General features: G+C 39.0%; 2 protein-coding genes across 2 annotated transcripts; one reads left to right on the forward strand and one right to left on the reverse strand.

Annotated features, from left to right (window-relative positions):
- The first annotated feature begins 2947 nt into the window (after window positions 1-2947).
- Window positions 2948-9644, forward strand: LOC121949987 (retinol dehydrogenase 13-like). The gene is made up of 7 exons (XM_042495875.1): window positions 2948-3154; window positions 4244-4384; window positions 4462-4653; window positions 4741-4902; window positions 5016-5132; window positions 7527-7731; window positions 9055-9644. Exons 1-7 carry the CDS (start codon window positions 3082-3084, stop codon window positions 9149-9151), a joined length of 987 nt encoding a protein of 328 aa, XP_042351809.1. The 5' UTR covers window positions 2948-3081; the 3' UTR covers window positions 9152-9644.
- A 685-nt stretch (window positions 9645-10329) lies between these two features.
- On the reverse strand, window positions 10330-12915 carry ankrd34c (ankyrin repeat domain 34C). Its single transcript, XM_042496900.1, has 2 exons — window positions 12879-12915; window positions 10330-11969 (listed from the first exon to the last, which is right to left on the reverse strand). Exon 2 carries the CDS (start codon window positions 11917-11919, stop codon window positions 10330-10332), a length of 1590 nt encoding a protein of 529 aa, XP_042352834.1. The 5' UTR covers window positions 11920-11969; window positions 12879-12915.
- Between the last annotated feature and the right edge of the window lie 10781 nt (window positions 12916-23696).

The following is a 23696-nucleotide window of genomic DNA, read 5'->3' on the forward strand; positions in this document are numbered from 1 at the left end:
ACATACTGGACCTTTAAAGGCACACTCTAATGGTTGCCTACTCCATCCCCTTGTGTAAAATCAGTGCTCCTTTAGGAAGAGCCTAGAAATCCCCTTAAAAAAATGTGCCAACACATTTCCCATGTAGCTTGTTGAATTACTCCTGTACTCAGATGTGTGTTTGCAGGGCTATTATAATGCCTCTATTAAAAAAAAAAAAAACGAAATCAATTTAGAATTCCCACAATATCATATACTTGACTGTCCCTTCTCCTCCTTACTAAGAGTTGATAGGACCTATTGTGATGCAGACAGTATAATTTAATATAGTAAATGTACACTAATGGTAAGTGGTGGAAAGTTGCCTTGAAGATGTAAGTTAGTTTTTCTGACAGAATTCCTCCAGTTGTTTCATTATTTTCTTTAGGACTTATTTTTCACAAGATAAATGCATCATATGTGCTGGAAGGGGACTATGTATCAGAAGATGAGAACCCACTGAAATGCACACACATGTAATTATTACACAGCAAAGAAAATTAGGATAACTCAACATAACAAAAAACCAACAAAATAAACGAAAACACTAATTGTAATGATACATTTATATGCCTCAGGAAACAACTTACAAGACTGACTGTAAGTAAAATGTGCACAAAATTAATAAAGCTGGTCTGCAGAATGAATGTACTGTGTGCAGGCTACAGTAAGTTTAGCAGGATGCAAAAACATGTTTAAAAATGATTTACAACTGAAATGATGAAAAGGCTATTTGGTTACATTTGCAAATGTGGATAACAAATATAAGAGAACCTGCAGATACACAGTAGTTGTTTACCTTTTATTAAAAAAAATCCAGCAAACAGTCCTTGGACAGTGTGCAGCATAATTTTATACATTTATGTTGTTTATTGAACTTTGATGAAAACATTAATAGATTTAGCTATGAAAAAAAATTATGTGCGCCACTATGCAAAAAGGAAGCCAGAATCTTCAAATGATGAAGAGATTTGCCCAAAGCAATACTTTTCTTTTTTAAAAACAAGCATAACCTAAGAGGGTTTATTTTATTAGTAAGAAAAGCTCAGATACTTCTTATAGTGAAGCAGGAGTTATCTCAAGTTGACATTAAAAATAGAAATTTATTGAGATCCCCTACCACCTGCAGGTTGGGTACAGGATAGTTACATTCCTAAGTCTCGGCAGAGGGCCCTCTAATTTTAGCACAGGAAGGTTACCATACTGGGAGAGAGATTGGGAAGTGTGCAGCATGGTCACATGATGAGCCCCGTGGTGTAAAGAGACAACCAGGTCACCTCTGAAGAACATTTCATCTGAGAATAGGGGCCTGCATTCACAAAGGTTACATATGCAACATCCAGATAAAAAAAAAAAGTCTGTAAAAACATGCAATATTTTGAACTGTATCGAAAACATAACATTACTCAGTTTGTGTTTATGACATTATAGAGGCTGTCAGCTGTTCTAGTCCTTAAAATGCCCAGTTTCTTTCCCTGCACTTGTAATAAAAGCATGTAAAACAGGTTATTGCAGTCAGACAAGAGACAGTGCCACTTACATAATCTTTTGACTTTTGACCCTTTGGTGAGTAAACAGTGTGCTGCTCACCTTCACAGACACTCAGTTCTCTATAAACCCTCTCATGTGTCACCATGTGAACCCCAAGGTCAAAGCTCCTTGAGAAGTCCCCGTTCACACTAATAATGGGAAAATATTCCATTGTGCTTTAAAAATGGAATAATTTATTGATCCAACAGATAAAAAAAAACTTGTTTTATACAAAAAATCAGTTATTCAGCCGCAGCTCTGAGCAGTCGTTAATTCAGATCTGAGGCTGTAATGCTGTTATTACTGTCATCTCGGTGCTGCTTCGTCTTTTGTTTGCTTGTACAGCAGCAGAGACACATCTGAATTTGTTCTTAGGAGTTTGGGATATAATTTGATTCTAAATTAAGAACTTTGCCAGTGTTAACTGGATATATAATAAAACCCCATAATAAAATGATGAATGTGCGCCATCTACTGGGCACCACGAGAAGGCACAGAGACTGTGTTTATGTACCTGCAGCGACCTCTGCTGGAGAATTATTGGAAGTTGATTTCAGATGATGATGAACATGTTTATAGCAATGTCAAAGTATATTACAACTTCTGTTTTAACGTTATTGTTTCTAAAAGGGGAATATAGCTTGAAGTAGAGGAAACAGAACAAATGCAGACTTGAACACAATTTACTCAAAATATGATTAAATACACAAAACATAACACATTACTTTGCAAAACGGATGTTTAAAACCACGATGACAATTTATAATAGAGTGTGTAAAATTATGACAGAATAATCTGAAACCTGGAGTTTGGTCATCATCATCCAACCCAGCCATCAATGGTCATAAAACATCATCACCAACAATGGCTTCCACTAGGTTTTAGGAGAAATTTTAACATTCTTGCAGTTGTCAATAAATGTGTTACCCCTGAATACTAAGTACCAAAAAAAAAAAAAAAAAAAAAAGAAAAAAGAAAGAAAGAAAAACATATAATGAAGCTGCGTTCTGCAGTTATGGATCCAATATGTGAGATAGTGAGGGGAACTCCCCCTTTATGCTTTGGAATTGTTTCTATTTTATTTATATTTCATTTAATTTTTTCTTTTAGTTTATAAGCGCTTATTATTTCGCTTCCCTTTCTTCTATTACTATTATAATTATTAACAATAATAATAATAATCAGAATCAGAATTTTTCCCTTTTTTTTAGATGTCAGAGCCACCGAGCAAGCACACTGTTCAATAGTTCAATTTTCTTCAAAATATAATTTAGAAAATTATTACGCTGAATAACCAATCGGATTCTTGTGTAGGACGACGGTGGGCGGTACTTCCGGGAGGAGGGCCGCATGTTTGTGTTATGTAGCTGGACCAAAGCAAAGTCTGAGCTGTTATTGAGGACATTAATTGTGGGTTTGCGGTACTCTTTTGTTTCTCACGCGAGAAGGACCGTGTTATTACAGAGATACAGAGGAGACGCTGCGATCGGACTTTAATTCAGTTGTATAAATAGTCTGAGGATTAGCAGGAAAATGCAGACCTTCACAGCGATAAGATCATTTGTTTTTCAGTATCCTAAAACTATTGCTGTGGTCACAGTAACAGGTAGGCTAAATTATTCATTGACTCTATTATTTATTTATTTCTGGCTTTGATAGTATTTTTGCTCTTAGCTTATCTGTGCGTTGATAATAAACTGTGCTAAAACAGTAATACACTGAGGAGGACTGCATGCTTAGAAACTGCCAGTTTAATGTCTAATCATTTTGCATCAAGTTCAGATTGTGTTCAAGTGTTTTTGGAAATCATTTGACATGTTCCTCTATTGCTTTATTCTTCTGTTACTGCTGCATTGGAGCACAGCTGCAACATCGGCTATTTAATATCAGCCCATCCTTAGAATAAACATTGTGAGCTCTCATAATAGTAACACAGAAGACTAAATCATGTGACCATATAGTTAACACAGAGACAACAATCAAAGCCTGTTATTATAGAGGGATGGAAAGACATAGATCTGACAACAATACAGGTAAACACAAGAGCACAGTCGCCAAGTCCTGACACTGAAATTAACTGTCAAGCATAAAGACACAATAAAGCTAAATTTACATTGTGTGCCTTTTAAAAAAGGGCACAGGTTAATACATGCATTACCAAAACAAACAAACAAACAAACAAACAAACAAACAAACAAACAGACAGACAAAACGGAATTATACAAACAGACAAAACAAGCATATGAAAGCACACAAAACAGATTTTCTACCGAGTTTTATAGCAGCAGCATTCAGAGGCATGATTCAATAGTAAAAACAAATGATAAAAGTTTTCATCTTTAATGAAATATCAACAAATATTGAAAAAATGTCCCACAGACTACATTGATACCCTTAATATAGCTATAGCTGTTTTCATTTACCCTACTTACTGAGGTGAAAAATAAATAAAATAAAATACATACATAAATAAATAAAGTTGTTTGGTAGGCTGGGACCAAATGTTGAAATTAAAAATTACAGAAACAATTAATTAAGAAAATAGCTGCCTGTAATTTAAAACACTTAAAAAAAAACATTGACATTTCAGGATATTTTGGTACAAAATAAAAAGCTGCATTCTTGTGAGCAGTTTTCATGGCTATCTATGAAAGATGGACGTTTATTTCATAACTGTGTGAGTACTTATTTACAGGAGTGGGACTGTTTGGCGTGAAGACATGGATGGCAGGTAGAGCGTGTCGCAGCAAAGCCTTGTTGGATGGAAAGACTGTCTTGATCACTGGAGGCAACACCGGGATTGGAAAAGAAACGGCTGTTGACTTGGCCAGAAGGGGTCAGTGACTTCTCCTGGTTTTATATTGTAGCCTTTTAATAACTGATTTAGGTTAGAGGTTTGCTGCTTTGTTTCAGGTGCGAGGGTCATCCTGGCCTGCAGAGACATGGACAGAGCTAATAAAGCTGCAGAGGAGGTGAAGAAGAGGAGCGGAAATGACAACGTTGTTGTGAAAAAGCTGGACTTGGCGTCTCTACAGTCGGTGCGACAACTCGCCAGAGACATTCTGGCGAGTGAAGAGAGGCTGGATGTTCTCATCAATAATGCAGGCAGGTTTATGAGCCACATCTGACCCCTGATGCTGGGGATATGTGTCATATGCCAACAGTTCTGAGACTCTTATTTATGACTTTTAGGCATTATGAGCTGTCCAAGATGGCTTACTGAAGACGGCTTTGAAATGCAGTTTGGCGTCAACCACCTGGGCCACTTCCTTTTAACAAACTGCCTGCTGGATCTGCTGAAGAAGTCGGCTCCGAGCCGCGTCGTCAACGTCTCCAGTTTAGCTCATGAAAGAGGTACAGCTTTTCTCTTTTCTGTTTCCCTTCTGAGGTTTTTATTCTCTCTCAGGAATTCTATCTTTTCAGTCTCATTTAATGTTGAATACCACATCTGTGCTTTTGTTCAACAGGTCAGATCCGTTTTGACGACATACATCAGGAGAAAGATTACCACCCGTGGAGAAGCTATTCACAAAGTAAACTAGCTAATGTCCTTTTTACAAGGGAGCTGGCTAACAGACTGCAAGGTATTCAAAGCTTTTAAATCTCAACCCAAATGTTCTTAACCCTTTGAAACCCGGAGTGACATCACTTCTCCTTGTGCTGTGCTCAGACATCCTTCATAAACAGTTAAACCTGTGAACCCTGAGTAAATTGGTCAGATTACGAAAAAAAAAAGAAATAAAAACGTGAAATACACCACTGACTGTGAGAAATTGGTATATTTAGAAAATGATTTTTAAAGAGCTATGGGAAAGCTAAATTTGTAATTATCAGTATTACATTCTTAAAATTCGATTTCAGAATTATTATACACTTGAATCACTTTTTTTCCCAGGTTGTTTCCTAATTGTTTTACTTTATTATTCTTTTCCCTTTGTTTTTTAACATTTTGTTTTTAATTTTCTGTGCATTTTACGAATCTATTGCTAATTTTTGAGTGTATTTTTCTTTTGTTACTTACTGCTTTCCTCCCATGTTTTTGAAAAAAATCAATACATTTAACAAATCAAAAATAATTAAAAGGAAAATCAACAGGTCTTCATACATAAAGTTTGTGCGAGAAGCTGGAAGCATTTTTTTTGCATGAAAACTGAACAACACAATAATAAAAATAGTTGCCCATTAATTTTATAATTAATTGAATAACTGTTTCAGCTGCACTTGTATATTTTAAAATGGTTTGGCACAAAAATCTTAACATGTAAAGTACTAAAAAGTGCAATATTTCTCTCTTAAGTGTAGTGGAGTATAAGTGGAAAGTGACATGATATCAAAATACTCAAGTAAAGTAAAAGTAACTAAAAGTTGCACTAAGTACAGTACTTGAGTAAATGTACTTGTCAGCAGGGAGACGCACAGTCACTGAAATGACAGTAATTGGGATCATTGCAGCAAGTATAGTATATTTCTTTAGCCATGAAATTAAATAATCCAGTCATTATAATTACTCCATGACATTTTCTAAATTTGATTACTGGTATATGATATTAATGTATTTTTTAAATGATCCTCAAATATAAAACGTATTTTTCCTTGAGTTGGACGATAATTTGTAGCCTGTGAAAATATTTTTCTCTTATATTGGCCAGAGTGCTCTTGACCACTTCGCCCTTCCCTAGGGGAAGAGCAAATATAATTCAACTAAAACAAAAGAAATTTGTGCTCCAGAAAAGGATAAGCACTCATTGAGGATCCTAGGGTCACTGATCAGCAATTATGACTTAAATATGAATGCCAGAGAGCAGTAATAGAAAAAGAAAGAGAAAAAAAAAAGGGAAAGAGGAAGCAGAGCCAGGGTGGCAGGTCTGAACGGACTCAAAACCACCCTCGCCGGATTGGGCCGAAAGCTCTGCCACCTCCTACCTCCTCCTCCTCAGGCGCAGTGTTACTGATATCCTGCGAACTGTGGTTTTCTACCTGCCGCTGGACATCACCCGACTGACTCGACTGACCTCTTTAAAAGTACTGATCGATGCGGCCACTCTGTCCTTCCTCTGTTAAACACCTCTTCCTTCCTTGATGAGTTTTAAGGCAGTTGATGTTACTTTCTGCCAGCCACAAGGACAAACCTGAAGCATCTTGCCCACTATTGTACTACCTTTTACCTCCACAGATGAGCTCACCTTACCCTGAATGCTGCTAGTTTTAGCCCTAGAGGATAGGTCCACGCCCCTTTCCCTCACTGAGTCACGTATCCGATGCATAGTCATGTCCATTCCAATGTCTTTTGTCGTGTAATCCACCTGTGAGTCATCTTCCACCCCTGCTCTCGCTGACTCTTGGGGTATTTTTCCTATGTTGGCTGTAGCTTATTGTGGTTGTAGAAAGGCTACTACACCTCACCACTGCCGGCGTGGGTTGCTAGCCCATGTCAGCACCTTTGGAGTCTTTACCTCCTGCCAGCTGTCTTTCCAGGCGGTCACATGGTCTTTCCTTTGTTGTCAGCTGCCCTATTCACAGCAGTCACTAGCTAAGCTACCTTTGAGTTCAACTAAAACACAAGACATTTGTGCTCCAGAAAAGGATAAGCACTCAATGAGGATCCTAGGGTCACTGATCAGCAATTATGACTTAAATATGAATGCCAGAGAGCAGTAATAGAAAAAGAAAGAGAAAAAAAAGGGGAAAGAGGAAGCAGAGCCAGGGTGGCAGGTCTGAATGGAAAATAGTGTTTAATCCATAGATATATATAAGATTTACTCCTTTCTCTTTATTTACAGTCTATGGATGAATCCCAGAAATCAGTGGGTAATAACAAAATTACAACAAATCATGGATATAAGCAAAAAATAAGAGAAAATTTGTTTGTATATTGTTTCTTGCATGAGGCCCATTGTGCAGCATTTAAATACATGTCAACTCTATGATTGTGTGAATAAAGTGGATACGTTAAGTCCCATGTTTTGTCATTTTTGCAGGTACCGGAGTGACAACATACAGCCTCCACCCTGGAGTAATCCGGACAGAGCTGGGCCGACACTTCTGGCCCACAATGCCTCTGTGGAAGAGAGTCGTGTACACACCACTCATGTTCCTCATCAAGTCTCCAACAGAAGGCGCTCAGACCACCATCTACTGCGCTGTGGAGGAGAGCCTGCAGAATGACAGTGGACTCTACTACAGGTCAGTCTCTGTGAATCAGGGCATGGTAGTGTCATTAGTAGAGGTGAGGCTGCCATAGTAAATACAAAATAAATCACTATATTGAGAGTTGGTGTTGATATATTATGTGCTATCACAATCATTTAACCTGCTTGGAATCTAAGAGCAAATGCTAAATCCTAAATCTTGCTGTCTCCAGAGATGGAAAGCCACACCAATATTCATTTTAGTTTGGCAGCTTGTGATGGAGATAACGCTCGTTTTCCTGGAGCTTCTGCTATTGCAGTGTTTCTTACACTTTAATAATAATACACTAATTCACTGAGATCGTAACTTCATCCTCTCCTGCAGCTCAATAGATGTTACATTGACTCACTATCGCTTCTGTCCCTGGCTGCTTAGCAGTGGATATCTCTGCAATATAATATACAGGCATCTTGAACATAATGTCAAAGGTGTTACTTCTTCACACTCTGTTGATAAGGCTAGCTCATTTTTTAATGTATTAAACTAAAATTATGCCCAGATTTTACATAATGCACCTTTAATGTACAAACTGTTGATCAGTACAACTTTAAAATTAGATTTTGACACAGTCTTTTCAATACTAGTAATCAAACAGGACTCAAGTAATATGTAGAGTCAGTTTGTCGAGTCAGTTTATATTGTGCTCTGGATTAGTATTAAAACTGTTTTATTACCTTGTTGTAAAAAAAAACAAAAAACTTTGTCCAGCATCAAACAAGGTTAGCAGCAGTCTGACAGATGTAGGCTTCTATGAAAAAGATATTTTTCAGCCTCACTGTTCACAGAGTGCAGCAGGCAAACCCAGTAATGCTGCTGGTCCCTCATCCTCAACAATGATGACACTCTAGCAAGCATTTCACAGACAGGCTGTTTATGCACCAGTATAGAAAAAAACTTGTTGAAATGATTTCAGTCCGTGTATCAGAACTTTTTGAACATCTACAGCACATTTAAATAATACCACTATAACACTGATAACCGTGATATTTAAACCAATGGCCATGAGGTGACTTTAGGGCTTTTTAAGGCTAATACATACTGATTGATTTCTGTTTAGTGGGAAAATAATTTTGCTGGCAGTGGTGTATTTTCCTCTTAATAAACAGGAAAATATGTCAGTGTCTTATTCATCACAGAACTGAGTAACCATCAGTATCTTTGATAGAAGATTGCTGCATCATCTGTATTTTAAGGTGCCCTGTGATTGTCACGTTTCATCATTGTTCCCCTGAGTGAGACCTTGTCCTTGGGACTAAATCAGCACTGTGTTAACAGATGAAGTCACATGGCTAACACTAAATTCTGCTCTGATTGCAGCGACTGCGCCCCTAAAACAGCGGCCCCTCAGGCTCGGGATGATGAAGCTGCCAGGAAGCTGTGGGCTCTGAGTGCCTCTATGGTTGGTCTGACATAATCACAGTGGCATTGATGACCACCATCATCATCATCATCATCATCATAGTACCAAAGGACTGCCAATTGGCCTGAGGAAGGACTGGTGCTCTTTCTAATGAGCATCTGCGCGTCTACGGTCAGCTGAGCTCCGTCTTAATGTGACAAATGAGTAAACAGACAGGCATTCACAAGTGATAGACATTTATTCAGAATATACAACAAACTACTTGCAAAAATACTATGGAATTCATTATGGGTTTTTTTCTCAAACAGAAGCAATGCTTCACAGGTAAGTTACATGGAAGCAGTATGATCTTTAGTTCTGATTGCCATTAGCGTGAAATGACATCTTAAATGACAAGTTTCACCAATGTCTGTTGACTAAGGGCTCAAAAGTCATTCAATGTTTCGTGTTAATCATCCAAAAGAATTACATGTGCTTTGAAGGTTTTTGTAACACTGTTAAAAGCAACATTTTTTTTCTCCTGGGCAATAAAGTGCTGTTAAACATAGCCAGTTGTTTTACCTGCTTCTTAAGGCATATTTTTCACTCATTCACATCACGTCTTATTCTGTTCCATGTGAGACCGACAATATTGAAATAAAATACATTTTGGTTACATCACCATGAATTAAAAATGCTCCTAATACAATAAATGTATCTGTCTGCTTTTCATCTTCTTTTTTTATTTTTTTTAAGGTTTCTTAATCTGGAAGGCACTTTGTACAAATTTGCTACAAACAGTCAAATTTCATCTTACTCAAAGCTACATCTCAGACAAGTGCATCACATGATTTCTTTTCAAAAGAAAGACCATTAATGGTGCTAATTACATATGCACAAAGTGCAACCAAGAGGCCTGCTGGCTACAAATGGACCCTGTGTGTTCCCTACACGTTACATTATCATGTAAGAGAGCTAGTTCAGAGGAGAAGTACCGTGTCTTGGCATTTACATTCAAAACTGTAATACATGTACAGCAGATGTGAAGTCAAAAGATAATAATCCTTAGGGTTGGGGGGAACAGGGAGGAAGTCTATCTATATTGCTCAGTTTCAATATATATTTTGAAATTATACATTATTCAACATCTAGATGACTGAGTCGTCAGCTGAACCTATGGATGTACTTCCTGACAATTTATGGTGCTAACATCTCTACTCTCACAATCTATGCTGCATAAACACCATCACTAACTAATGAGCCAGCTCTTCAAAATCCGAGAGCTGCTTCATCTGCTCCACTTGCATAGAGTGCCTTCTCACAAGTTTCTTCTTGGACTTGAGGCCGCCTCTCTTTGGTGTGTTGGGTGCTACCGGAGCTATTGATCTAATTCCTGTGGCCAGAGGTGAGGAGGGCTTGCTACTCGCCCCGATGTCCGGGATGGGAGGGTTGGGGTTTATGTTGAGAGGAGGCAACTGGCCGGGCCTGGTGTGGGAGATGTGGTCTAGTAGCAGCGTCCCTGAGCCTCTCCTCTCCAGGAGGCCAGGTGCACGCCTGCGTGCTGTGCTGGGAGAGGATGGGCTGGCGTTGCTGTCTAGAGATTCTCTGGAGCTGGTCAGCATCGCTAGTGGAGATGTGTTTAGTTTCCTCCGCTCCACTGGGATCTTAGGGGAGTCTAACATGGCAGAGTCTGAGTAGAGCTGTGAGTCTGAGTCATAGTGATCATTCCCCAGACGTCTTCGATGCATTGTGTCTCTCAGACTGACGAAGCCGCTGCTGCAGCTGCTGCTCTCCTGCTCTGTGGGCACAGTGCTGCGCCGTGCCAGTGGCTGGTGCTGGCCCAGAGTTCTCTCATATGATGTTTTGGACATCGGAGGAACTGATATGGAGGTTGTCATTTTGCAGGGCTGCTCACCCATCAGTGGGAATAAGCTGTCCTTTCCGTCCACGCTGCTCTGACGAGATAAAGCTGACCTCTTACTTAGAGAGAGCCCGTTTACCCCTGCAACCACATCCTCGTCTGAGCTGGCTTTCTTACTCTCCTCATGGGCGGCAGCTGCAGCAAGGACTGAGGGAGCGATCAGCCCCCAAGGCTCTGACTGCAGCCTCTTCAGCTGAGGCAGGCGTGCACGTTTTGGGTTAGCAGGCCGGCGTGTTGGAGATGTGGGCCCGTTGGCAAGCTTTGCAGCTGAACTGGAGGTTTTCAGCTTAGTCTGAAAACTGAAGACTGTGTTTTGTTGCTCTTGCTCAGGTGTGGGAGATGCATTTACATTAATATCCGATGGAGAGGTGCAGTATGCTGGGGAGGACCTGTCATCCAGCTCTGGTGACGGGGGGACATTTAGGTACTGTTTGGTGGTTTTAGTGCCAGACGGTGACTTGTCTGTGGTGATTATGATGACCTCCTTTCCTTTAGCTTTGCACGCATCCAAGAGCAGTTTTAGTGTCTCCTTATCATCTGCATTGATGGCGTAGACCAGAGCTGAGGCCCCGCTCCTGTCCTCCAGACTGGGATCAGCTCCGTTGCTCAGCAGGTGATCCACCACCTCATGTCCGGCCTTGTGGATGCAGGCATGCATCAGAGGTGTCCTCCCGGCCTTGTCCTGTATGTTGGGGTCTGCCTGGTTGTCCAGCAAATATTTCACCAGCTTCGACTTGTCCACACTTTGCTGGTCAGTGTGTGTGGACATGCAGGCCACCATGAGTGGCGTTTCACCGCGTTCATTGCTCTCGTTGATGTATGCGCCTCCTTCCAACAGGAGCCTGGTGAGTCTCAAGCGTCTGAGCCACACTGCCTTCAGGAGGGAGTTTCCATCTGTTCGCAGCTCCAGTATGTCTGCCATCTCCTGGCCAATCACAGATCCTCTTAGTGTTGAACTTACAGTGCACAGCCCTTTGAAGAAAGAGTGAAGTAGTTCAGTTTACAATGCAAAAAGCTTTATCATTTATATTGATTGTTCACTAATGCTGAAGCATCACAGCCAGCAGGTGGCAGTCTATTACAACGTGAAAGTTATTAAAATAACTTGGGCTTCTGATATTAAGACTATATTCTTCATATGATAATTCAGATGAAGGTACTGTGTAAAAAAATGTAGTTCTCAAAAGTGGAAACTGCAAAAATATCATGTCCACGCAGGAGACAGCATGCACCTGTCAGATTCATAATGGATGATGGATGATGAGGAATATTCGGGTGTGAGGATCAAAGTTTATTACGTTATCGCTCTCAACACAGCAGCTTATGTCTTTTTCCATCATATTGATGGAACCGACGACGAAGAAAAGCATCCACCAAACCATAAGTACACAAAAACATCAACATTGGTCATCATCATATCTACTGGAACACAAATGTGTGTCAGACTGTATGTGATTTTCTTAATATGAAATTAAAATAGTGACGATAAAAACGTGTTTAGACAGGCGACATTAGATATCGGCACACAGTGTGTGAGGCGTTAAGTGTCACTGTCCATGGCTTATTTTGGATAACTTGGCAACAAAAACGCGCTCCGTTACAAATTATTGAGTATGTATGTAGCTTAATGCCCCATTAAATCCTGCATTGTTTTCATCATGTAAATATTATTTTACATTATATTTAACATTAAACATACATGTTATTTTCGGTCAAATGAAATAGGTTCATCTATTTTTTTTGCCAACCCCCTTTAAGATAAAGAAAGCAGCGACGCAAGTCAGCGACATAAAGTTAAATTAATAACCTATATTTTCAATATTTTTTTGCTTTTGTTTTAATAATTTCGCAGTGCAACTTAATGTCTGCTAATTCTCTTACCTGATCAGAGGAGAGGTTTTCCATTGCCCATTGAGTCCACAGCGTTGTCATACACGAGGAAAGAAATCGGGTGCAAAATGAATGATTCAAAGGAGAAAGTTTGTTGCAGTTCTTCGCAAAATAATTTGTTTTTTCAGAGGCGGCTGTTCCCATCGACGCGTCCTAATTAAGGTGACGGGGCGCCGTACCTCTCTGGCACCATCACACATGAGCTGTGTGGCTTTTGTTATGGAGGCGCACTACATCAGTCCAATGGGGAGTATTCCTTTCACTGCGCACTCAAGGATCACAACCTGGAGATGCTGAGGGTTATAAATAACTTACTTTCTTGCTTGTTGAATGAAACGTGAATTCTCTTGACGTCAGAGTCGACCGAAATAAATTGCGTCTGATGAAAAACCTCTGTCCTGATCTTCATATCTGCAGCGCACAAACAAAACCACCTCCCAAACGCATGTAAATGTGCGCGTGCGTTTTTATTTGGATTATTTCAAAAGGACAATTTAAGGATTAAAGGAAAGAACAATAGTGGGTGAATGATAGAATAACATATTTGCTGTTTCTTTTTTTATCCTGTTTTTAAATGTGTCAATCCGTGCCTCAGATAGTAACCAGTGCTATAAATAAGATTTAATCTGTATGCAGTGTGGAACATCAGTTGTTAGAATAAAGAGTCTTCCTATTTGCCAAGTGATAAAGGGCAAAGCCAAGACAATTCAGCTATAAAACATGACAAAGGAATCTGTTCTGCATCACCATCACACTGCTTATTACATGAAATGCTATTATTGTACATTAATGGGATCCCTTACGAATCAGACTTGATATTTTTTATAAGCATTTCCATAACTAAAGATGACAACAGCTGATGATCTGAGTTTATTTATGTTAATCTCTAACAAATTGTGCCTTTGATTGGCTTGCTCAGTACATAAAGAGATCGAGCAAAAAATGTTCACACCTTTATATTAATATATATATTTACAGCACAATTAAACAGGCCAAAACTTATAGCAGCCATCACAGCTATACAGCCTAATAGGGACATTTCTATTTTTAGGTTGCTATGAGACAGCACAGAAGCAGTTTCTAATGAGAACAGTGATGTTCTCAGAGGGCTGAGAACATGGAAGGAACAGGTAAATCAGACAATAACATTCCACCAATGAGCTGCGATTGTGGCATTTACTCATATACCTTTTTTTGATGGTGATGGTGGTGATCTTTTTTTTTTCACTTGCACAAATAAGCAGCCATCACCACCATCCCCACCTCCTTCTCTTTCAATCATTAGTCCTTTGACCCCTGCTCTTTTCCTCTGAGACTTGGACTAATCACTTTATGACCCATCCAAACACTTGACGTCTCAGGACTCCAGTCATCAATGCCAACTGTGATATCTCACCTGTGATTGCCTTCTCAGTCCCCAGGGACATGTTGTTTACGAGACACATGGAGAAGGTGGTTTGATAAAACAGCATTTGCAGTTGTCATCCCAGTCAAAAGAACTAGTCCCTCCCTTTCGAGAGGCATTCTGATAGCAATGTCTGTGCTAAAATATACTCTTAAGTTGGTCACATATCTCTATTTGTACAAAAGACTTGAATGAAATGTTGTTTCATTTCTTGAAGAGTGCAGATCTTATTGTAAGTGTCACACAAACAAAAGGAACCTGCAACACATGCTCTTAAATGAATACTTTTTATTGACTGTCTGGCAATTCTAATGCATTTATATGGACCTGGAATCTGGAGTCCTGGAGTCATATGTAAATAACACAGTCTTCCAAATTAATTTGGATTGAACACAATGGTCTTGCTTTCTAGCTTTATCTGACATACTGTTGTTGTTGTTTTTTTCTATTTGAGTTCTTTTTTATTATTATTTATTCATTTAATTATTTTACTTTTCCTTCATTATTCATTTCATTCATTATTATTGCTAATTCATTTATTGATGCTGCACTTTTCAATTCAATAAACAAAGGCTGCCTAAAGCCTAAAGTGCAAATGTTATAGGGAAATATATTGTCAGAAATGGAATGTTTTTTTTATGTGTATAATCACCTGAGTATATCTAGGGAGCAGGTCCTTTTCCACAGAGATTTCATCATGTTTCTACAGTAGCCCGGAATTGAAAAATTAGTGCTGACTCTAGATAAGAGCCATTCACATTTTGTGTTGTTGGATTTCTGCATTTTCATGTTTTCATGCTTTTTGTGTTGCGTTTTTGTGCTTTTCTGCAATAAGCAGTGTTAGAAAAGCACATATTTTTAAATGTGAAACTGCCCTATTCAGTGTTTTAAATGGTTTAAAACACCAGGTTAATTTGTTTGGGAGATAAAGAGACCTGCATATACTTCAGCTCCCAGTAAAAACTGCCTGAACAATGAACACCATAGGAAATCTAACTGGGAGTATTAAATGATTGCAGTCTATAATCCTCACCACTAGGTGCCACTGAATCCCCCCTTATCTTATACTGTTCCTTTAAAGGATGTATAATATAGAATTTTTGTGCACTTGATTGGAAATCAGTATCATGGATAGACCTCCTGTCCACAGGGACACGATGGACCATGGACAGGTCCAAAGCTCACACATTTAGATATGTATTCATTAGCAGTGGGAGCCACAGGAAAATCAGCAGTCCTCTTGCAGCGTGATCTTTGCCCCAACAATGCTGTCGTTGGTGGTCTATTAAAGGCAAAATAAATAATGAAAGTGGAGAGAATAAGCGCTGTCACCCCTGGGAGCAGTTTCCATTTTCAGACATCTCACATCGCAGCTGCTGCTCTCCCCCCCCCCTCCTTTCTAAATATAACCTTTTCCTTCAGTCTGCATTATGTGATTTTTACTCAACAGACTTACAGTAGCTCACAGGTTATTTATAGATCCTGCCAGAGAAAAAGTTAACAGTTCGAATTTAGAGCCTGATCGCAATGTCTCCAAAAGTAGTCAGCAACAGAAAACATGATGCCTTATTCCCCAAACAATGCAATTGTTCTGAGATTTGTGAAAATGAAAATGGAAATAAGCTCAAGTTGAATAAAGGAAAGTAGATATTGATAAACCTGCATGCACACCCTGAAATGGCTACAATGTCTATTTTTAAACTCTCACGTTGATTAAATGTCAGGGCTCTCTGATGTCATGAGACATTTTGCACTGATACGTCACACTCTTCGTATTTTTAGACTTTAACCCTTACAACCCCATGCCTCTCACAAGGTCTCATATTAGCTTTTAGTGTGAGTGCATTGATTCTCTTTTTTTTTCTTTTTCGGGATAACAGGGGCAGTTTGAAAATATTTTATGTGATTCGGAGTTCTGCAGAATTTAGGTCTCCCTAAAATTTCTGCCACAGAATGCCCTTTTTTCTGTGGGTGTCAGATACAATAGCTCATTAACAAACAGAGTCTGTGAGTTTTTTTTTTTTGTTTTGGTGAAACTGGGAGAAACTATGGGCTTACAGCATATTCAATAAATACATCAGTAAAAAATGACCTGTTTCTTGGATTTTATGTTACTAAGACAATGTCACAAATCTTTCTGACCTTAGCAGTGTCAAGGGTCAAAACCCAGAATTGAACTTTTTATGAAAGCATCCTAACAAAACAAACAAACAAAAAAATAAATAGCACACAGGCTGTTTGAAGAACGGGAACACAACCAGACTTTGATAAGCACACATTGCTGGACTGCTGTAACAGTCTTCTAATTTATCTTACCATCAAAACTGGATACAGGTGGAAACAGCGAGCTTGTTTTTTTAATTTTGCTTTTAGCTGTTTTTTGTTGTGTCCAGTCACTTTGCTGGGCTAAGTGAGCCGGCTTCTGCTGGTAGTGTTATTTTTGGCGGCAGACATGGTATTAATCTTCTCATCTAAGTCTTAGCAAGAGAGCAAGTGCATTTCTTGAAATTTTAAACACTTCCTTTAAAGGATTAAATATGACCCGCAGAATACAATTTCCTGTGATGTACACTGTTTATGGGAACACTTTAACCCCAAAATGACAATTTGTCAGTCGCTTGCCCAAAGTTACGCTGAATTTGTGAAGAAAACTTTGGTTTTCATGTATGCCTCTGGTTAAAGAACAATCCGATAATGTAAACACTAAGGGAAAAATTCTTGATGAATTGAAGTCATAGAGGTCCGCGTTTAAAAACAGCAAAATTATATCAAACCATCCATTTACAAACTCTGACACAACTTGTGCGGTATAATCCAAGTGTCATTCATCCAGTCATATGCTCAGCACTTCCCAAACCCATGCTTTTTTTTTTGCTAAAACCTTATATCATTTAAAACTGGGCTAAAAAAATGAAACTTATTGATGCTCTCTTTAATTAATTCCACTGACAAATACAGTAATTTTACCTTGGTGAAAACAGCTGCTGGTCTACCCTTGCCTTGATCAGTAATAATATAATAATACATCAGTTAATATAGTAATATGTTGTTGCTTCACATAGCATACATGGCTATGTTGTGATAAAATGCTATATGTTGTTGCTGTGCTGTTGTTTTGTACTGTTGCTCTATGGCTTCTTGTTGCTTTGCATGGCTTGTGTTCTGTCTTTGGAGTTCCTGTTCATTGCAGTCTTTATGGTGTCCTGCTGCCGTTGTTATGTGAATTTTATCTTTTTCTTTTTTTTTTAAAGATTATTTTTTGACCCTTTATTTGATAGAACAGCTTAAGTGTGAAAGAGGGAGAGAAAGGGGATGCAATGATCAGCAAAGGGCCAAGGCTGGAATTGAACCCACACTGAGCCACTGGGTGCCCTGAATTCGATCATTTTACTGGTTTCAAAACATCTTGCCAAAGGACTTTCAAACTAGCCATCAGGCTAGTTTTACTGAGGTTCACCAAAGTTACACAAGAACAACACAAACAAACTACCGATTGAGGCAGGAAGACAAGTAGCTTTAGTGAGGTAAAATTATAGTTTTTGTCAATGACTTCTGGTGTCGACGAAAACATAAATATTATAGTTTTTGTCAATGAATTCTGGCGTCGACGAAAACATAAATAAGATGTACTTTCAGTTTTAGCAAAAATGCATGTAATTTTTTTTAAAATTAATGAGCATTCGACTGGGTAAATGAGACTTGGATTATACTGCACAAGTTGTATGAGAGTTTGTAAACAGATGTTTTAATATAATTTTGCTGATGAAACCCACTATGACTTCAGTTCACCATTTTTTTCTCTGTTTTTGAATTCTCTGTTCATTGGAGGCATGAGAGAAAAACAATGTTTCATCATAAATTCAGTGTCACACTGGGTGAGAAATGGATACACAAGTGATCTGGGGTGTGAAGTATTTCTTTAAGACTGGAAAACTGTGTGTGTTGAAATTTAAAGACATCTCCACCGTCCTGCAAAGCTGATCTGAAGTCTCTGTCATAAGAAATCTGCTGCTGTCACACAGAGGCGTGTTTGATATTGTGAATACAGAAAAATCCACACAGGTTGTTTTTTTATGCAATTAACTCATAAGGGAAATCTTTTTTTTCTATCCTGCCCATCCTTTCCATCTTGGCAACTTCATTTGCATTTCAACACAGAATTTTCCAGGGTGTATACATCTTCTGTTGTTGTGCTGTTTGTGTTTCTTCCTTGCTGCCGGTTGTCTTTTTAAAGACTGAGTTTGACATTCTCATGGCATTTGGTGTCTCTGCGATTGTATCAAGCGAATGTGTGGGCTGCGACAGCAATGAACTGGCGCGAACCCTGCTGCAGCTTTGCACTGGACTGCTCCATGCCTCCCTCTTACCTCGGCAGATTTAGGAAAAAAAACGCCTCCAGTGCAGCTTAAAAACCCGCCACCCCTCACATATGCTGTGAGTTATTTATTTATTTATTTTTTTTACTTATCCACTCATGATTATGTCCCATGAAGTATAACACATTTTCAGACACTTTGATCTTTTCATATTGAGAAGTGCTATTTTCTCATACTTGAAATCTTGAAATGGTTCCACTCCTCCTCTGCCTCCTTCGCCTTCATCACTCCCTCTGTGCTTTCACATCTCGTGGTGCAAACCAACACCTGCCCTTCTGGTGAGGGGTAATTGAGTAGAGCATTATTCAAAATCATTATTCAAGAGCATTATACAGGCAACAGTTTTGCTGGGTGATCATTGTGTATGTCAGCTGTATCCTAGGAGATTGGTGCATATCTAATAAGGAGTTTGTTACTCATTTTGCAGAGTGGGCACTTTGATGTCCTCCGTGTTGAATTTTCAGTTTTAGCTCAACATCCTCCTAATGAAGCAGGGGGCCTGAAGCCTCAGAATTGGTTGCTTATCAGCTCGGCACCCCACTTGTTATGAGTTGTTGTGAAGCCTTTAATTGGATATTGGAATAGGAAGCGCCTTAATGGCTTGTCAGTAATCAAGCGGTCAAGACATATCCACGGATGGCAGTATTGTTAACATCATTAAGAATTTAAACATTAATATCCAAATGGAACAATTATGCACTTTTCTTCTTCATGCTTCATGATGTTTCTTCCTTGCCCCTAAATCAACAAGTGTCTCCACAATTTGTCTTGTGCAGTTTCGGGAGGCAGAGTTTTAACTCCTGTACAGTCTCACTAACTGCAGAAGTAATAAGTGGCAAAATTGATTGTTTTGGTCTGTCACACCTCTGTTTACACCAACAAACCAATGTGTCTGTGTCCCCCCCCCCCCACTACACATAAAACACACACATCAGTTAATGTCAAATGATGCTTATTGGTTTAGTACAAAAACCTTTGAGTAATGGCATGTTTAGTGTTTTATATCTGTAGTAGTTACATATTGGGTAAAGAAGGGAGACAATGTTGATGTGGCTTTAAATACATTTTCAGTGCGAACAGTGCTTTGCGCTGTGAACTCATCACAGACTGTTTCAGAGCTGTATCTGTCAGAAGTTTGGGTCTGTCAGAGCATGTGGGTTCATCAGTGTGGATGAGTGGATGTTCTGACAGTGAGTTAGAAGAACTTCACTCTGCTTGCGGTTCACACCCCTGAGACTGTGACGTCTTTGACACCATGAGGCACTCTGACCAAAATACACCTCCTCTGCAGCACAAGGTGGGGAAAGAGCTTTTTCTATGTCTGTTCTTGTCGGTGACGTCAAATCATTCCTGTCCGTTCTCAAGGATGTCAGGGCTCATCTGCAGAATCAGATATGACAGGACCGAACAGGATCAGCCAGGCCACGGCAAAATGAGTCCTGTCGAGGTGACAGAACTAACAATAGATCTGAAGCTTCATAAACATGGCTGTGAGGCAGGATACCTGCCACCTATTAATTTAAGACTGAGTCATGCTGCACTTGGTACATACATATAAGTCACTGAGAAGCTGAATGAACTGTATTTACCTATAGCAGGCTGAACTTTACATCTCTTCATATATCTTCTCTAATACATTTAATCAGCCATAATAAGAAAATGCTGGAGAATGGAGCTTTTGCTCAGAGAGCTGATTTTCACTCAGGTTCCCCATAATAAAATGGGGCAAGAAGTTTAAATGTCATTGTCAGATTGACACTGAGAGGATATTTAAGTTGTACATTTTTTTTGTGAGTGGTACATATGTTAAAAATGGAGTTAATTGCGTTATGGAGAATGGGTAACACCATGCAAGCTAAACACTCTCACTCTCAGCTCTCCAAATATGGACTGTTAACACATGCTTCCTCCCTCTTTTTCATCCCTTTTCAACTCTATACTCACAAAATCTTGCTACTTGATCACAGAATGGCTTGTAGCTCCACATTCCCCAAATCAGAGCTATACAAGGAAAATGTCATTCTCTTACAGTGCACCTTATACATTCAATAATCTGCAATGGAACTTAAACTTGGACACTCTTCCGCCATTACTGTGTATAAAATGAGTAATTTCAGATCTTGTTTTAATTGCGTGAATATATTTAATTATACTTCTACAACATAACATTTTTGTTATCCTGTATTTTTATTTTTAGCTATATAGATTGCTGTTATTGTTTGTTTTTTTGTATGATTGATTTTTTTCTATTTTAAATGTTATTTATTTGCTTGTTGATTGTTTTTAATGTCCTTGTTCACGCTCAGCATCATAGAAAATGAGGGTCTCCCTCAATTGATTTTGAAAAAAAAGGTTTGAATGAGTGAATGAACTTGGTCAGTAGCCCTACACATCAAAACGAAGAAAAACCTTCAGTTTTGACAAGAACAGTTTTTAAATGAAACGTAGAGCGAAGGCAAATACATTTTTTTTATGTTTACTTTGGCTCAGAAAAAACATAACTTGGCTTAAAATAAGTATGTTTGTTACAAACATAATGTAACATCATGAGGCATGCATCACAAATTTCATGTTAAATATGTCACAAGGCATAGAATCTTACACATATAGGACTACATTATTGTTAAAATAACTTGACTGTCTTTTGGTTTCACATGAGACAAGACAAGTGGCCTCCTGGTTTGTTGGACCCAAACACCCACACACCTTTGCAGACTTTCTTACTCTTTATACAATGGTTGTTGCCTGGAATATCAAAAAAATTGCCACCTCCTGGTGCATCTCATACTGCCATTAAAAAAATGCCTTGGTGCGTCAGTATCTGATGCAGAGGGCCACTGACCAAACATCTTATAGTGTACAGTATACTTTTTGCTTCTCCTTTTTGGTCATGTTATAAATAATATTGTTCATCTATGTTGTTTATAATAATTTTTACATGGAGAGTTTTCCATATGTTGACTGTTCATTTAATTATTTATTCTTGTTTTGCACTGACATGTTCAAAATGAACAAATCAAGATGGGACAAGCGTACTGCAGCTGGGTCTGTTCAGCTGTGTTTGGAGGTGGGAAGAGCTGGCAGGTGCCAGAGGACAATCACAAGTCAGTAATTATTGCTGGATGCTAAAAGACAGGAGCTGTGAGACAATGAAAGCTGTCACACTGAATGCATTCCAGCTCCACTGAGATTTCTGTTTTGCTCTTGCATTCAGTTGAAAATGCTTTATGTTGGATGAACAGGATATACTCAGGCACAGCGGTGCTTTGAGTTAAATGCTGAGTCACATGCTAAAATGTTGAGTTTTTGCATTATCACCATCTGCATGTCATCATGAAAAATGTCCAGGGTGTAGGATTAAGGGGGATATACGAGCCGGAATTCAATAATATGTTTTCTTCAGTGAGTAAGCACCTGAAGTAAGAATCATTTGGTGCTTAGAAGGAGCTGTTGTAATCTACAACTGAGTCTGCCATGTTTCTGCAGTGTAGAACCGTCTGTCACAACCCGGCTCTTTGGTTAGACAAAAACAGGGAGATACTGGTGAAATTAACCATCAAAAGGATTTATTAAGTAAAAGTAATCAAAATCAGTCAATCAAATCACACAAAAAGGTATGGCAGAGTCAGTTGTGTAGGGAGTTAAAAAAGTGAAAATGTGCAGTAGGGGTGTTGTAATGCCAAACCAAAGAAAGTTAAGATATGCCAGGCATAGACTGACTGACTGCTGCTGCTGCTCTTATGTGCATTTGGAACAGCGGGCACAGGTGTGTCCCATGATGCTGGTTGGGCATATCAAGTCTGCTGCCCTGCAATCAGACAGCAAACTGCACAGGCAGAGCAACCAAACAGAGGAGGAGGAACTTAGTAGAGGAGCTGCTGCAAGAGAAAGCAAAGACTGACTCTATAGAGTCATTGACAAGGTTAGCAGCCCCTCTGCAACCAAAAGGCAATCTCCAGGTCTGAAAAATGAAGCCAACACAAAAGTGCCAAAACTTGAATGGCCACTTTTCTGAAACTTCATCAAAATCAGTTCAGAATTAAACAAGTTACAATCCGATTTGTAGTGAAGTTTGCATCTCTCATGTGCAGTTTGTATTTGTTTGCCAGGGCTCGAATTGTGTTGGTAACTATGTGGTTTGTCCAATTGGTGTAGCCGTAGCAAACTGTTAAAGATGGTCGATCTTTCTGCACATATATTTGTGATGTTGCAGCAAAAATTCCCTGCAACCCAAAAAGCATTTAGACCACCATTATAAAAAATACATCTGCAAAACTGTTTACAGAACACCTCTAACTGCAACAAGTTCAACTCGACTGTGTTATGAATTTTTGATTCACTAAGTTTTTGTATTTGCAAAACTGAACTTTAAACTTAAGGCTTTAAAACAGTAGTCAAGAAACCAATGGGTGATGTTAAAGCAGCTATATTGATCATTTTAATACAGTCTATGTATCGGACAAGTTGATTCTGATATGATTATGCTGCAAGGTGGAAAGTTCAGGAATCATAAAAGTGATATAAGTTCATCAACATGAATGTCCGTATCAAGTTTCAAACCATCCAAAAGTTGTTTAGATATTTCAGTCTCGGTCCAATCGGTGGACCAACCAACTGACCAGTATTGCCATCCCTAGAACCTTGCCACTCGCATGGGTTTAAATCTCAGACTGTATAAAAATAATGGATGCAGCCAACGTGACATCATCCATTGGTTTATAGACTGTTGTCTTGAACATGGATGTATTATGAAAGTCTGGATACAGCCATGAATTCCCATGGGAGCTGCTCATTGGTGCATGAAGCAATAAGAGCTTGTTTTCCGGGTACAGAAGGTTCAGATCTACAGGCCTATGAGGCTTGCACATTAAAGGCTTATGGTGTGGCTTACAGCATGGCTGAGTGTAGCCAGGCGGATAACTTCTACAACTGGAGCAACTGACTTCCGGTTTAGCTTGAATGGCGGCCTAAAAATTTTAATCTTGTGGCTCTTTTAGACTATCCAAATGCAATCAAAATGGATGGCTT

This window comes from Plectropomus leopardus, chromosome 11 (assembly GCF_008729295.1).
Source record: "Plectropomus leopardus isolate mb chromosome 11, YSFRI_Pleo_2.0, whole genome shotgun sequence".
Classification (NCBI taxonomy): domain Eukaryota; kingdom Metazoa; phylum Chordata; class Actinopteri; order Perciformes; family Serranidae; genus Plectropomus; species Plectropomus leopardus.